Source organism: Clupea harengus, chromosome 9, assembly GCF_900700415.2.
Source record: "Clupea harengus chromosome 9, Ch_v2.0.2, whole genome shotgun sequence".
Classification (NCBI taxonomy): domain Eukaryota; kingdom Metazoa; phylum Chordata; class Actinopteri; order Clupeiformes; family Clupeidae; genus Clupea; species Clupea harengus.
The window spans coordinates 20153987-20170671 of record NC_045160.1 but is presented as its reverse complement, the minus strand read 5'-3'; the positions used below and the strand labels follow the sequence as shown (position 1 = coordinate 20170671).

General features: G+C 40.5%; 1 protein-coding gene across 9 annotated transcripts in view; it reads left to right on the top strand.

The window, feature by feature from the left end:
• The window catches only part of trip12 (thyroid hormone receptor interactor 12), a 52147-nt gene that overhangs the window by 1744 nt on the left and 33718 nt on the right, over positions 1-16685 (top strand). For 3 of the 9 annotated variants that reach the window (XM_031573797.2, XM_031573796.2, XM_031573792.2), the window contains exons 1-3: positions 72-1151; positions 2997-3027; positions 14830-14976. In XM_031573797.2, coding sequence (XP_031429657.1) covers positions 14879-14976 — 98 coding nt within the window. In that variant the 5' untranslated portion in view covers positions 72-1151; positions 2997-3027; positions 14830-14878. Of the gene's footprint in view, positions 1-71; positions 1152-2996; positions 3028-14829; positions 14977-16685 lie in introns of those variants that run through there. The other 6 variants (XM_042708728.1, XM_031573793.2, XM_012830474.3 and 3 more) reach the window with 6 other exon arrangements.

Here is a 16685-nt window from a genome sequence, read left to right as displayed (position 1 = left end):
ATATATTCAGTGAAGTAAACGATCAGTATTATCAAGTCAAATGTAATGACTAACTGTATGAGATATAATACTTTGATTTGAATGTATTTCTAAAGAACTTGTGGTATCTGTGTTAATGTGAAAAGAAATGCGCAGGTTTTGTTTTTAAAATAGTCCCTAGCGGACGAATGTGGCAGGCTTGAGCGGACGTACATTGCAGTTGCAGGTCCCTCAGCTGATGAAGGTAAAGCTGAGAGAGTGAAGCTGCAGCACTGTGTAACAGCAACAATACTGGAAGATATAGGTAACAATGAATTTTTACCAGCATAACATACAGGAACATCTCAATCCATTACATTAATAGTTCTCTTGAGAACGTTTGTTAAGAACGACGAGCCGTCTAGCGAAAAAAATGGTTTCCAATTGTCATCTCTCGAATCCTGTTCCTGCTTTCCTGTTTTTTTGTGTCTGTGATGCAAGCACTAAAGAAGGTTCAGAGGCCATTTCGTTTCACGATTGCCTGGTGATTTGTATGATAGACACAGGGTACCACTCTAGGTAAATGTTATTGGTTTTGCGTTATGTATTTCGTCGATGGTAGTGTTTTAATGCAAATATGTATTGTCAAAAGAAGACGTGTTTTCAATGGGTAGCTTGCTAACGTTAGTTGTCTAAGTTAGCAAGCTAAGCATTTAGCCCAGTTGCTAGCTAGCTAAATATGTTAATCGAAGAGCTGCTGAAGAATTGTCAGTGTCTGGCCATGACTCGTTCATAAGGTGTTTGGAGAGAGATTTATTATTGTACAAAAAAAAGCACTCCGATTTCTCTACTGTCAAATTCACTTTTCTGTCATATCTTCCTCAGACTATCAGCGGAGTTGTCTGTAGATCAACAAATATATGGAAATCGACAGCTAACGTTAATTTGCTAGCCTTTGCTCCTAGTTGCAGTTCGCAGTCTGGTATAGATGGCTGTGTTGATGTACAGACTGCCAGCTATGCTAACACAGCTCTGTTAGCCAACTGCTTAGCCAAATCATTGGGACCTCATTTGGTCAAACAAGCAAAGCATTTGTTTACGTAGTTTGGTAAGCCCTGCGTCTATACACGTCGACAAGCCTTAACGTTAGTTGATGTTATTAAGGAACCTCACACAGGACATGATAGTGAACAGTAAGTTATCCACTCTCTGAAACCCCTTACTTATAAACTCGATTTTTCACGACAATAGTGAGTAGCATTGGTAGCGCTTTTCACTTAGAAGTGCACAACACATTCCTTCCTACCCTTTAGATTAAATTAAGTTGGTTAGCTTGTCAGCTAGCGAACGTTAGCTGTTTATGCTGAGCTATCTTGGTAATAAAAATATACTAGCTAACATTAGTAGTTTCACTGCATTGCTTGCTAACGTTAGTGTTGTCATTGTATAGAATTTGGAAGGTGATTGCCTATTGGGTTACCGATAGTGTACGTTAGCTTGCTAGCCAGACATTATGTGTTGACTGTTTTGACATCACTGAGTTTAGTCTTGTGTTAGCCATAAACCTAGCTACTGTTAGCATTACATGACCACTTAGTGACCGCATAGGAAATGTTTGCTACGCATTTGCGCATATTTGGCCGACATTAGTTTTTCTTCTTGTAATATATTAAGTGGTGCAAAAGATATTTAAAGTTACACCTAAACCCGCATTTGCCTTAGGAATGAAACGTGCCGCTAAGTAATCGTCCGTTCCACTGTACGAAATTGAGACCGGTGTCTGTGAGTTAGCCAGCTAAGTACGTCAGACGAAGGCCTCTCCGCGAAAGTAAGATACACTTGTACACTATTTAGCGTTTTTACTGTTACACTTGTTTCGTATTTGAGCTATAATAACTTGGTGAAACAACCCATCCAGTCGTCTGTTTTCAAATTGTATGAAGATCAGTGCAGATGACCGAAACCGTGGATGTTTTGCAGGCCCAAAAATGGCCTTGATGATTATGTCGTATTTTCATGTTGACGACAACCTGGCTAACATAACGTTAAAGTTTTAAGAATGTTTTATTTCAGGTGTGTATTCGCATTTATATTGTCAGATTAAGTCGATGTTGATGTGGGTTGAAAAAACTGGTACGTAAGGAGTAAGTTAGTAATTGTTAGATTTATGTGTTGTTTTGATAGTCATTTAGGTGAAGTCGTCTATCAGGTAAGCCATTTCTTGTGCCGAGTTTGTCGGTTTGACAGAACGTTTATTGATTGATTAATTTCAGACTATGTATCAATTTGGGCTATTGCAGTAAGGTGTTTTAGAAGTTCACGCAACTGGCTTACATTGCAGGGGTTGTCTAGTAGTGATGTAATCAATTTTTTGCTGAAAACGTGGTCAACCATATGGGGGGATTCAGCCAACCAGCCAGCCAGCAGAAGAGGTTTCTCTAATGGATAGTTTAAGCATACCCTATATTTTCTTTTGGTTAAAAAGTTAGTTATTCTTAGTCAGACTAATGATATTGAAATATGTGTAGGTTAGCCAGAAACTATTTAATGGAAGAGCCCACAGTTTCTATTAGTCAGAGAAAAGTAATTATGAGGAACATGAAGAAGCAGTTTTATTTTTGCCTTTTGATTAGGATCACCCTTAAGTTATGATGGGAAAGTAGGTGACCAGTTGTGTGTAAGATATTCTTCTCTCACTCTGTGTTGAAGAATTATGTGCAAATCAAGGATTATATTAAGTTATTTAAACCTATAGTATTTTGAGTGATAAGTTGTTGACATTAGAGGGACAAGATGATACATCGCTGAACAAAATGGCCGCTCCCTTCTTGATTCTTATGTCTTGTAATTTTTCACCACTTCCATTTATATTAACTGTCAAATAAAACATGGACGCCGTGTTCGTTTACTCACCTCAATGACCAACCACAAATGCATAATTGTAGTTATTGCATATGTAAAGCTCACAAAAAAGTATTTCTCCCTTCTCCCCATTTTGCTTTCCCCCCTTCCCCCCCCTCCCTCCCTTGTCACCCTAGGCTGCTGGTTGGGGGCATTTGCACACGGCTGGTAAGTTCCTACGGTGACCGGGTCTCCTGTCCAGACGGTGTGGGGTTGGTAGAGTGGTAGAGAACAGCTGCAATTTCTGAAAGTGGTGGTGGTGATGGCATTGTGTGTGTAGACAGCCTTGGTTGGGGGGCTGTGGGGGGAATCTGTTTCATCTTATGGGTAACTCTCAGAAGATGATTGTGTTAAAAACAGATAAAACTGATCATCTGTGTCATGGATTACAGAGATTTCAGTCTGCTGTAACAACACTTACACAGTGTATTCCACTGATACTGCACATAACTTGTAGGTTGTCAATGTTTGTAGACCCATTCATCTGTAAAGCCGTCAGGTAGTACAGCTACCTTCATTAGGAGAGTGACAATGGGGACCAATGTGAGATTCCCATTTCCCACTGCAGTTAGTAAAGGCAAGAACATTTTGGCAACATTTGGTGATGAAGGGTGGTAATCAAATCACAAAAAGATAGGTCATAACACAGGCACTCTCTTTGCCAGCATACCAGTTTGTAATGGAGTATCTGTGCTGAGGCTGCCACCATTTTAGGACAGGACTGCATGCTGTTGAGTAACATATAGGCCTAAGCAGTTTACTGTGAATGTAACCATAGTTGTTTAATCTTTAATATAATCCCTCTTATTTCAGAGCATAGTGACAGTGATATTGTTAATATTTAGAGGACCCACTTAGATTACTTGTCACTTATGTCTTGAATCCATTGTGAGGGTTACTAGGTGTGGTCTGTTTGTATTGTCATTGTGGTTAAGCCCAATAACTGCGTCAATTCTTACTTCAGCTTGATCAAGTTTTGAACAGTGTTGATTGATTTTTAGTGAACAGAAACCCTAGGTTTACGTGATTAGCAAGACAAAGTTCTTAATAAGCTTTTTGAAGTGTATGTATATACTGCTATGAAGCCTAGTTCAACATGGAACCCCAAGCCATATCTTATCTTAGCATTACATCACAATGGAAATATATTAACAGGGCAGCAGCAGTAGTTGTTTAGGTGGTCACAAGGTTATCTTGTAACGTAACCTTGTGCGTTTCCTAGTCTGTCTGATTTCCTGGTTTAATTTCCTTGAGCAAAACACAAAATTCAGTTTACTAGTCAATTTGTATCCGCTTAGAAGCTTTGCATAGATGCCTGAATTTGGTGCAGCCTAGGCTGTCTATTAATGCTACTATTAGCTTGATGATGAGGCTGGTTGTGTTCCCTGGCATGTCTATCTGACATTGCAGGCATCTCTATGTACATATTAGCCATGTAAACAAGCTCTTTAAGCCCTTTTGCTAAATAATTTATTATTGATCATTGAAATAGAAACGTGTATGTCCTTTTAATTATGGTTATTATGACTAGAGATGTTACATATTTTTGATTCATCAAGTGAGGAGAACCAGCCAAAAAAGGCCACTGACAACAGTAATGCATAGTCCATTTCAGTCTGTTTTGACTGTGAAAAATGGAAAGGTCTCATCAAAAGAACAAACCAAAAGAAAAAATGTGGGAAAATGGCTTTAGGCTCTGGGCACAGTATGGGCTAATCAAGTCAATTCTGTTAGTGAGGGCTTACTCACTTTGTCTGCATGCTAAAGGACTTCCACTTAATTGTCATAGACAGACTGAATTGTCCTTCTAAATGATTGTATGCTATTGTCAGGTTTGGGCTTACTAACCATGCCATTTGTTGTCATAGTTGATTGTCAGAATAGCAGGTAACCTGGTGAATTTATGTTTATCTGTTTTATTCACCTTTTAACATTGTCAAAGGGATTCTTTTGTGGCGTCATGCCAGTAGTATGCTAATATCCTAGCTAGCAGCTTATGTGCACCACAGCTCTTGCATGCTGGCTTCTGCCTGTAAAGTGCTGAATGGGTATTGTAACTGTTCATAATCCTTGCACAGTTTTTAAATTAAGTTGCCTAGTTGCTTATACAATGTATTATGCTAACTGTTACCTATGCACTGAATGTAGGTATAACATGCTGTCGTTGAGGCGTGTTCCACCCGTAGCTGAAATGGTTTATTGCTTTGTTTCTGTGTGGATAATCCCTAGACTAGCCCAAATAAAATGTAGAATACATTTGAGAAAGCAAAATAATAAGTCCAGTCATCATTCATTATGCATTATGCATCTTACTAGTCCTAGTCTTCTTCCTCTGTTCTTTTCAGGGCCACTGGGTACACTTAGCTGAGTTGTTAAGGGGGTGCAAATACCTGTGGGGGGGTGCCCCCCCAAAAACCCAACATTATTATAGTTACATAATCAATTAGAGCAAATAATGATCTATACCTTAAAGGCTATATTGATATTCTCCTCTTTATTCAGTTGAAATTGCAAATACCATATTTTGTATCTGTTCGTAAATATTTGGTTAAAAAGAAATGTTGATGCTGTTTTGATGTATAGACTAATTGTCACTGAGATATTTGGTCTAGACTACATTCTCGTATTTTTACTTTTTACCAAGATGATAAATGGGAGGACCATTTTTGCGGTGTATGGTTGGGACATAGTTCAAGTGATTTTAACCTGATAGGCTACTAGAAAAGAATGTCCATTAAATATTGCACTAACCGAAATAGAGTTGTGTCTGAGTTTAGGAGTGCTACAAGTCATGTTATATTTTGAGGAATGACAGATCAGATAAGATGCTAAAGTTACATCTGAAGCAGGAGAGACTGATTTGTAGGCTCAGAAGGTATGTGTTAATCAGTCTTAGAATATACCACACACCCAGAAACTTAAATGCTGGCTCGCGTTCGCTTTTTGCCCCTTAGACTAGCCTAGCATTGTGTATGCTAATGTTCCAGTATTTTAAGAAAATTCAATCTATGTTGTGTTGGTTGAAAAATCTCCTGGGCCCAAATGAACCCATTTCTCAGGCCTCTATACCTGTGTGCAGGCAGCAACTGTTCAATAGCACCATTTACCATGTTTGATATTAATGTATATGTATTGCGAGCTCTCTTAAAGAATTGACAAAAAGCAGAAGACATTCATGGTTGGTTAAGAATGTTTTCTAACAGTCTGCTTACAACAACCATCTGTTTTCTTACCATTTCTTACCATCAACCTTTTTTTTTGTTTAAATCATTTGTCATATATAGGTGTCATGTGTTGCATTAGCTGTAAATGTATATTCAACACAATCCGAACCAAAGCAAATAATTGCAGAGCTAAGGCTTGCTAGTGAAAAATGGCAACATAGTAGTGTCTCCGTACCTGGTGGGAAGACAAGGTTATGGGAACTGTGTACTAGGTGAATTAAAGAGCTCTGGTTTGTTTTGGATGAACCCAAAACCCCATGACCCTGCTAAAGCTCTGCTATATGAGACTGTGGCTTTGTTAAAAAGTGCTTAAAAGCCATTGAGGGAGCACACAGGTAACCCCCGGCCTTGCTGCCCTGCCAGTGTACAGTAGGGATTTGTGTATAGCTTGGGGCCTTTACATACCAGCCCACACCTCTTCTACTTTTCCTCCTGTCATCACATCACTATCAAAGATGGACAATGGAGATTGAAACACTGTAAACAAACGGGCCTGTGTGGTGTGCTTGTGCCACTGCTGGAACGACCAGCCTAACATCCATTTGACTGGGCCATCCAACCCCAGGTGAAATCAGATCCAACCTCCACCCTCCCCTTGATTAAATGTGGGATGGTGGATTTGAAGCCACTAGCTCTCAGCCCTCCTCTGTGTTGTGTTTCCAGAGAAGAGGCATGGTTCAACAACCAGGCTGCATGAACTATTGGGAAAATAGCATATGTCACCACAACCTATAGATGGGATAAAAGGCTCACTAAGGCTTTGTTGAGTATTGTATTGGGTTGTTCGAGTAAGATATGACCACTAAAGCTGAAAAAGATTAGTTATTATACAAGTACCTCCAGTCCTCCTTTTTGATGTAAATCTGTTTTGCCTTAAATACATCAGTTTGTATGGTCAAGACAACAGATCTATCAAAAATAACCCTGTGGTACAAAAATCAGTTAGTCAGTAGTACAATCAGTAGACTCAATATACTATTCATAGTTTTCACGTGACGTCAGAATGACCAGCTGAAGGGCAAAAAACACATTCCACACCTGTCTTAACACTGGAGTTTATACAGGAACCGACCACCTTTCATTCAATATCATTTAATATCTCCGCTTTAACATTGTCTGACTTAGGTAGTAAAATGCTAGACAGTTGTTGCTCGTTTGGCTGTTCAAATCGGCGAGGAGACAAGCCCGGATTTTGTTTTTATCGCATTTAAAACCCGCCCACATTGCTACCAGTTGATTGTAGACGTCTTCTGGGTCAATTTTTCTCGGACACACAGTAAAGCAGCCATACTTTTGGGGCTGGCAATAAAAGCAGTCACCCTGTTCTGGTCGCCTCATTTATCAGAATAACTACCTAAAACAGGAATAGATCAAGTAATAAAGTTTCTTCTCTGAGATTGCGACAAGTACCTAAGCAAGTAGGCTAGGCTAGTGTATTTTGTCATCCAACTGGTAATACTACAATGCCAGTAGAAAATATATGGGAAGATAATTTAAGTTGTCATTCGCCAGACCAGGTGTTCGTACTTGTTTAAACCAGAAAATTGTGTCAAATGATAAAGAACAGCGTTGGGTAGGCTAAAGGCTGCTAGCTAACAGCAGGTAGCTCGTAGCTAACAGCAGGTATCTCGCTAGCTGGTAGCTAGCTATTAAATGGCACTCATCTTTGCTCTGATTATGAAGATGTTTTTTGTTTTCACCTTCCAGACGACAGCGTTGTGAACCCATCCACTTCTGAAAATTAAATAACTATCTGCTTTTGTAGGCTTTCAGTTTTTGAGATGTGTAGGGGGATGGATTTTCTATTAGATAGATGTAAATATCTCCACACTGGAGCTCTGGCAGGGACTTCGTCGAGGTTAAAGAAATACAAATGTCAGCGGGTGCAGTACATGGATCAAACATTTGATTTTTTTCTAAATATCTCTGTCTGGCTATAGTGGTATTGTCTGTGGTTGGTGGCGATCGTAGTTGAGTAGGCGGCACTGCTCGAAGTTGTCCGCTGTTTCGCTTTTCTTTTTGCCCGTCAGCTACCTATTGTAGTCACGTGACTGAAAACTATGAATAGATCACTATACTACGCTGATAAAAAAAATATCGTGCTTGATTGACTGACATTTATTGGATCAGTTTGTATAAACAACTTTTTTGTTTTTTTGTTGGTATTCAAGTATAATCAACTCCAATTGCTTTTTATTTTCCAGTGACATCCCCTCTCACCTTAACAACAGTTCAAGGGCATTAACTGACTAGACCGCACTAACTAAAATTCCGATAAAATCGCCTTAAAATAGCTAAGGGCTGCGCCAAAAAGATGTAATGGGAAAATAATACGCCACTCCTCACACTTTGCAATTATACTGGAGCAGAGTAAATACAACCAGACCATTGTTTTTTTGTGTGGGTGTGCCTAAGAAGATCGGCTGGGATTACGTAAATACGTAAAAAAAAATCTATCTAAGTGGCATCTAGTGGTGAGATTGCCGAATTACAACCAGCTGAATGCCCTTCTTCTAGCGTGTGCAACTACCTACAGTGGCTGTCAAATGCCATAACAACGCGAAAAGCCCTATCTCGAGTCAATGTTTTGTTTTGGTGTTCCAAACATGGTGGTGTTCCAAACAATGGTGTTCCAAACATGGCTGACTCCATGGAAGAGGACATGCTCCCTATGTAGATACATAGGGCTCATTCTAAGCTAACAAAAACACGTTTCATAGTGACGGGTAACTTATACACTAGTGAAAAAATAATTATGAATATTATGTTTCATTTCTACTAAAAGATGCCACTACAAGCCACACACTGTACCTCAAAGTGAAAAAATGCACTGTGTTTTCCAAACAAGATATATTCATACATTCGGTTGTTAATATAAGATTTCACTATGCAACATTTACATCCGCTTAAATACATTTTTTTTCAGTGTAAAGTCATACAATTTAAATAAATCAGATGTTTCATGGTATCACAGATGAACAGGTCTGCTGGTATATGAACTGGAATACATTATGGCCATTATTCACTTTCTGTTTTTAGCAACAAAAACTAAATGTTGGACCTGGGCAGATCTGGCCAGTTAGGGAAGAGTGAATTTAAGTAAGGGCCTCCCCACTACCTTAGGTCATTTGTTTGCATAGTTGTTTTGATGGTAGTCTCTGAGCAATTGACCTATGGCTAAGCCCCGCCCCCCTTAGTTACTGTTGCTAACTCGGACAAGTTATCAGAGCTGACTAGAGTTTACAATGGCAGCTATCAGTGTCAAAACGATATCCTAAGAGGCTCTAGACAACTTTTGGAGACAACAGAACCTGATTTTGTCTAGAAGCCTTCAAAAGGGACTTCATTATGCAATCGAGGGATATGTATAAAATTTAAAACTAGATATGGTGGATAACAAGCTTAAATTTGAGGCGAAACTGTACAGATCACTATGCAAGAGGGAGAAGTCTCATCTCACGGTCATCACGATTGCAGATAAATACATCCAATACCAGCATTGTTCATGCACCGCAGGGAAAGATTAAATTAATTTACCTTCAGTTAATTTAACTAATCTGAAGAGGCACTGAGATGTAGACCTACGTTTATTATAACTAGCATTAACCTGCCCTTGGACCGTGTCCTAACTGTCTAGCTAGCTATCGTAACCGGTAACATGCGTGTGTTATCGGCAAATGTTCACGTTGTCATGTTAATTCATTATTAAACGTATGTGTACTTGTGCATATCGATTGTTTAATAGAATGGCTGATTTTTAACAAACTGTCCGATAACTGACATAGCTACGCTAGCGCACCTAATGAATAGCTAACGTTAACGTTAGCTAGTTTTAACCGTTTTTGCCAGAGATAACTTGCCTAAGCCTAGTATAACATCAGTGGTGAAAGTAAGCCGGTACTGTCAATGACAATGTGAATAATGAGTATGCCTATGATCATGTAGGCGTAGTTGATTGCTTTAGCAGAGGAAAATTCTAACCTAACAAGAGTATGGCAGATAGCTAATGAACGTAGAGTTGACTGTGTGGTCTGCCACACAACTGAATCCACCGGAGACATTTGGCCCTGCCTTGTTTTAGTTTGGGAAATGGGATCAAATATACCCCATTGCCTATCCTCTCATGATACCTCGTATAAGTTTTGTATCTACCCCATGCACATCGTTTGACCATTTTTGTTCAACTTACATTACAACAAACCCCATTAACAAGTGAAGAATCACGGTTTCTAATGCTACTCTATGGAGTTGAAAACTCAAGATGTCCGAGTGCAGTTGTTACTAAACTGCCATTGGCTCGTCTGCGTTCGAGGGGCGGGGCTTAGCCATAGGTCAATTGAGGTTTTAATCTAATTAGGCTTGATAATGGAACCAACTTTCAGCTACTTATAAAATGTTCTGCAACTTGTCCTCATCCCAATACGAGTTCCATCTGACTCTATTTCCAAGTTGTGTGTTTGTTTAGTGCTTGTGAATATCCCTGACTCTCAGAGTACAGTCAGTGTCAAGGCAGCCACAAAATGGAGGTTGGCAATGCATTGGTGACTCAATCAAATAAGATTAGTAGGTTAGTTATGTCTGGCACCATTAGTTCAAAGTAATATTGATTATAGATATGACAAGGACATGTCCATCAAAAAAAAAATACTGTCATTTTTTACTGCAGAAAGTGATATGCTAGTCTCTGAACTAATATGTATTATGATGTCAATCAGGCATCAATAAGGTTCATCTTGAGGTCTGCCTTCCCATGCTACTGATCAAACAGATCAAACAGACTAGTAATACTTTCAATTACATTTTATTTATATAGCGCCAAAACAATAACATTGTCTCAAGGCGCTTTACAAAGCTCAGTGCCTGAACAGACTGACTGCAGCTAGCTGTTTGTTCCAGGGTAGAGGAAAGAAGTTACGGAAAAAGAATATGGCCAATATTTGCCAACCTGATCCTAGTTGGACATAATAAAGTCCAAGTGTGCCGTAATGTATTAGGCCGTATTCAGTCATTGTGGTCAGATGGCTAAATGTTGACCTCTGAATGAATTCATTTAATCTATGTGTGGAACATAAAACATTTGTAATGGTATTATAATTTCACAAATAGTCATATTATAAGCCTAAGGTGTCAATAAAGCATTCATATGTTCAGTGTAAACTGTAGTGGTGAAATCAATGATGAACTGTACTTCAGTGGCAATGTACTATAATGACAGTTAACATTAGCTAGCTAGACTAGTGTATAGCCTCTGTGTACAGCCTAGTTTACTTTTCTCTTTTTTTTTTTGCACGTTAATGAGTGACTTCACTGAATTGTATGGTTTCCTTTCGCCTAACCATTCAGAAATCCAAAACAAAGGATTGTATGTTTGAAAACTGGTGAATAACTTGAACAAACAGACTAAGGCCTTGACAAGTTGTGCAACACAACCATAATGGCCACTGCGATCTCGTACCAGCTCCGTAGAGGGTTTCACTGTTGGGTTTCCTCAACACGTCCAACACGCCACCCCACCTCGTTCCCAAGGCATGTTGTTTGTGTGTCCAGGCTATTTAGACTTTTGCCTTGCTTTCAACTGCAACCCTAGATCATTGCACTCCGCTTGGCCTCTTTGCAGATGGGGGCGTATAGGCTTCCGCTGGGCACGTGGTAGAAAGAGGGAAGGTATTTGACCCTGAGAAGAGGGATAGATAGAGAGAGTGATTGATGGAGTGGAGAATGAGATAAATGTAGGGATGGATATACTTCATGGAACACTGCACCCTCATCGCCCAGAGCATGGTCCTCATACAACTCTCATAATGCATATACGTTCATACTAGGTGTGACCAAATAGCCGTTGTGTAAATGTGTAAATGCAGTTACCAAATTATGTCTTTAAGAGTTTTTTAGAAAAGGTTTAAATCCAGCAAGCATTAGCTACAGCAGTGGTAAAGTTCACATGAAAGAAGTGGCAGTAGCAACCTAAACAGCCATAGCCCCAAGAGTTTTTACTTCAAATACACTGATTTTACTTAGATTAAAATATTGCATATGCAAGGTGTTTTTTTATATTAAAGGTTACATTTTTAACAATTTGTTGGTCATTTGTTCATGGTGTAAGCAGTGCAGGTATAATATGGATTCACAATATCAGATCAGCGGTTTCCAGGAGTGTAGTTAGTCCCATAAGTAGTCAAAAAGAGATACTCAGCCTACCACTTGAATAATTGGAAATGAGTGTGGCTCCACTTATATCACATATACTGTATACATGATGGGTCGTAACAACCAGGGCAGGGTTTTGTGGATGACTTAAAAGTAGCCGCGTTTTCACTATTGGTTCAAATGCGGGCGAGTTAGTTCAAAACTAAAGTAGGGAGCACAACCAACATGATTTGTAATACTTTTGATGGCCATAAAAACAAAGACATTTCGAGTTGTAGAACTACCAGACTCCATTACAACCAAGTCTATTACAACTTAAAGTGAATTTGTCACATGACAGGCAGGCTATAGACACTGCATATCATCATCCACAAAGTGGATCAAATCTCAACATATTTTAGTGCAAATCACTGCTGGCTCAACTGAATATGTATGGATGTTATCATGATTATTCAATCTGAATGTGATGGTAATTTAGCGAATTTATTGCATGGAACGATTAGTATGTTATGCTAGCCCACAGTGTGCTTTAAACATAGGCTAGGTTACTTATTTAAATAACTGAGGCTTTAACATTAGCCCGTGATATCTAAAAGCAAACTATGCCTCTATGCTATTTATTGTATTGATAGTTTTCAGCAATAGAGGTGTCCGACTAGTGTGTTTACGTTATGAACGATCCGCTTTTGCGCAAGTGTTAACTGTTCCACAAAGCGAAGTTTAACAACAGCAAACAAACAGCTACTTTTGTTTCCATTATATCCCTTCTCTAAATGTATTCTCACCTGCTGTAGGTCATGGGTACCTTGCATCCAGACTTAATCACATGATACCTCAACCGCACTTCTCATTTGCTTGTGATGATGGGCGGGATGGGTGACTTTTACACCAAGGCGGCATGTTATGGGCGGGTTTTAGGGCAATACTGTAGGGCTATCGGCCTGATAGCCAAAACGCAAATGTTTTTTGTTCCGGTGGATTGAGGCCCAAGGCCTTTAGTCCTGGTTGGCCTGAAGATAGCCTTCGCTTGCACTGGCTAGTGGAAAGACTTTAGTATTGCATGGCAGGGAGCGAACTCCACTGTAGAGAAGCTATAGAGGGCTGACTAGGGCAGGACGATCAAAGCGAGTGTGGGGAGAGAGGGGAGAGGGGAGGGAGCAGTCCTGTGGGTTCTGTCTGATGGATGCTCTGCGACGCACTGCCCGCTCTACTGGAATCCTCACTGTCACAAGCACACTGAGGAGGACGCAAGGACACCCAGAGGCTTCTTGTTTTTCTCTCTCGCTCTCTCTCTGTGCATCCTATTTTCTCTCTCTGCATCCATCTTTCTCTCTCTGCATCCATCTTTCTCTGTTTTCTCTCCCTCTGTCCTTACCTCTCTGTAACCGTAGCTGTCGTCTCTCCACAGCTCAGCCCATGCCCTCTGCGGTGATGTGATATTGACAGTGCCTAAAATGGCTTAAAAGGGGCCAAAACTCAAAGAACCCTTTAATTCAAACTAGCATCTGCGTAAAGGATGGCACCCTTTTCCTCTTTCGTTGCACCTCGCCGTGTCACGTCATAATCCCACTCCATTTTTCTCTCTCTCTCTCTTTGCCTCCTCCCCCTTTCTCTCTTTGCCTTCCTCTTTCTCGCCCCTCTTTTCTATCTGTCTCTCTCCTTTGATCACAACAATGTCTGCATTCCCCCTCCCCTTGGTGGTGGTTGTATTGATCAGTTTGACAGTGCGGCCTGCTTACCTTCCATATGCCTGCTAGTCCCTTGTGAATCAGAAGCAGCAGCAGCCATTGATCAGCTTCTGTCTGGTGACGAGTCTCTGGCCACCGTCTGCTTTGTCTCGCTTCTGATAGGGGGAGGGGGTGGGGGGTGGAGCATTGTAGTGTTTGGGCGGAAGGGTGGCTAAGCTGCTGCATAATGACCTCAGTGACCTGGTGGTCTGTTTGTTTACATCACCACCACCACCACCCTGCTCTCCCCCTATGCTCCTTTTCTCTGACTCACTGCGACAAATTCATCTGTAAACATGGACTATGTGTCTGAGTTTACACGTGTGGCCAAGAATAGGCTCTGCCCACCAGACAAAACATTGTGGAGGAACATTTGTGTGTGCGGAAAAAAAACAGATTAGGTCACAAGTAACAGGTATTAACCTTGCTTTTGCATATTGCTCGCAGTACGTCTGAGTTTTGTGCCAACGATCTCAATGAAATAGATAAAATTAAGTATATCCTGTCTGCATTTCAATTTTTTGGGGGATCATCGGAAGGCTCCCCCAGGTAGCTGATGTAGGTCATGCTCAGTGTGTGTCTAGGGCAGCAGGGCTTGGTGTAGGATTGGCAACAGGGTTGATATGTGTGTAGGCTGTGTGTCGGTAGCAGAGAAACAGATGGAAATCTGGGAGATGTGAATAAACAACCACATGCAGTGCTGAATGACACACTCACTCTCTCTCTCACACTCCTACACATACATACACACACGTGTGTATATACACACACATGTGTAATTATGTCATTAATTTGTCATCAATCATTCTCTCTCTTTCTCCCTTTCTGTCTGTCTGTTTCTGTCTCTCTCCCTCCTTCTTCTGTCTCTGCAGTGAATGGTAGTGTCTAGAAAGGGTATGTCCCTTCAGGAGAGAGGTGCCAATGTCCAACCGGCCTAATTCCAATCCAGGGGGGTCACTGCGACGTTCTCAAAGGAACACTGCTGCGGCCCAGCCACAAGACTACACTGCCACAGGAAGGTGAGTCACGTGTGTGTGTGTGTGTGTGTGTGTGTGTGTGTGTGTGGGAGTGTTGTAGTGCTGCATGATTTGTTGAAAGTCATATTGTGATTATTAAAATAAACAAATGGGATCATGAGTACTTGCTTGAGCAGCTCAGTAGTATCCCTTTCAACTGCACATTAGACAGGCATGTGAACAACATATTTAATTTTTAACTGGACAGTCAAAACAATAGGGATGATATTACCCTGTCCATAAAGGGTGGATATTGAGCTGCCACCTGGGTCAGAACTCACTCACCCCACCCCCCGTAGACCCGCTCCATTATGGGCCTTCCTGGGTTGTTGGCGATGGCTAACTCCTTTGCCTGGGAAAAAGTAACAGGAGGTGGCCCTCCTCCAGCCTTCACAAGCTCAGTGAACACATGAATAGACTATTATAAGTGTAGTTAACACACCTCATCTATACTCGGGTCAATTTTAAAACTGTAGCCAATGTGTAGGCTATAATTATATTGTCCTACTTGTTTTCCCATATTTAGCTAGCCTATTGTATGTGTCCTTACATCTCAATCATATTAAATATGGACAAAAGACAAAATAAACTACATATCCTAGCCTACGACAAGAAAACTGAATCAGATTACGAATTTACTGGCATTGCCAGTCAGCCTCGCCTCCCTGGCCTTTTTTGGCCATTTTGGTCTTTATAACCACAAATTATTATAGTGCATTCCTCCGGTGGAAAGAAAACGGTGTGCGAACCATTGGTCATAAACTCGGCCTGCATTGGTGAACACGTCCAAACTCCAGTTAAGTCACACCGAGTCAACTGATATCTTAAACGCTGGCATAGTAGTTTACAGCAACTTAGGCAATCAGAGTTTGTCATCCCTGACTTTCTTAAACTTTCTTTGATTTCCCCAAATTAAACGTGAGTAGTTTAAATTCCCTTCGTAAGTACAGCCCTCTGGTCTACGCACCGGACCACACACTACAGACTGAGTGGTCATCTCTTTATTATGGGCGTAGACGATGAGCAGACTACACACACACTGAATAGGTTGTCACATTCACACACGCAATTTTTTATTTATTTAATTAAATCGCAGCCTTTTGCAGTAATGTAATTACACAGGCTGACATCGTGATTGTGATCAAATGAATCGTGTAGCACTAGTGTGTGCGCGCTTGTGTGTGTTCTACAGCTCAGCTGGTAAAGCAAAGTTCCAGCAATATGAAGGCCATAGGTTGCATTTAAAGGCAACACGTACACTCACAGAACACATACATTTATATAAAATTTATACTGGATATAGGAGTAAAAAAGGTAACTGAAGGGTAAAAATGAATTTATATGAAGTGTAAGTATTTGTGAAACCTCTACTGGAGTGAGAGTGTGTGTGTGCCTATGTCTGTGTATGATGTAATGAACTTGCAACCTGTCCAATGCAATACACGTCTTAGTCAGTGTGTCATACTGCACCAATGTGTTGGTATATGGGTGAGGGGTAGGTGACAATACCTTAAGGTGACTCTCTTCGTAGTTGAAGAATTTGCCATTTTAAGACTCTCCTCCCACCATCAATCTTTCAAACCACTTAATTCCCAATGTAGTCAAACAGGAAGCCAACCCCTCAGGCCAGTCAGGCACATTTGAAACACAGATTCATTTCTGAGGTTTGAAAGGCTCATACATCAAAGATTTATCCACACATGCACAGGAGG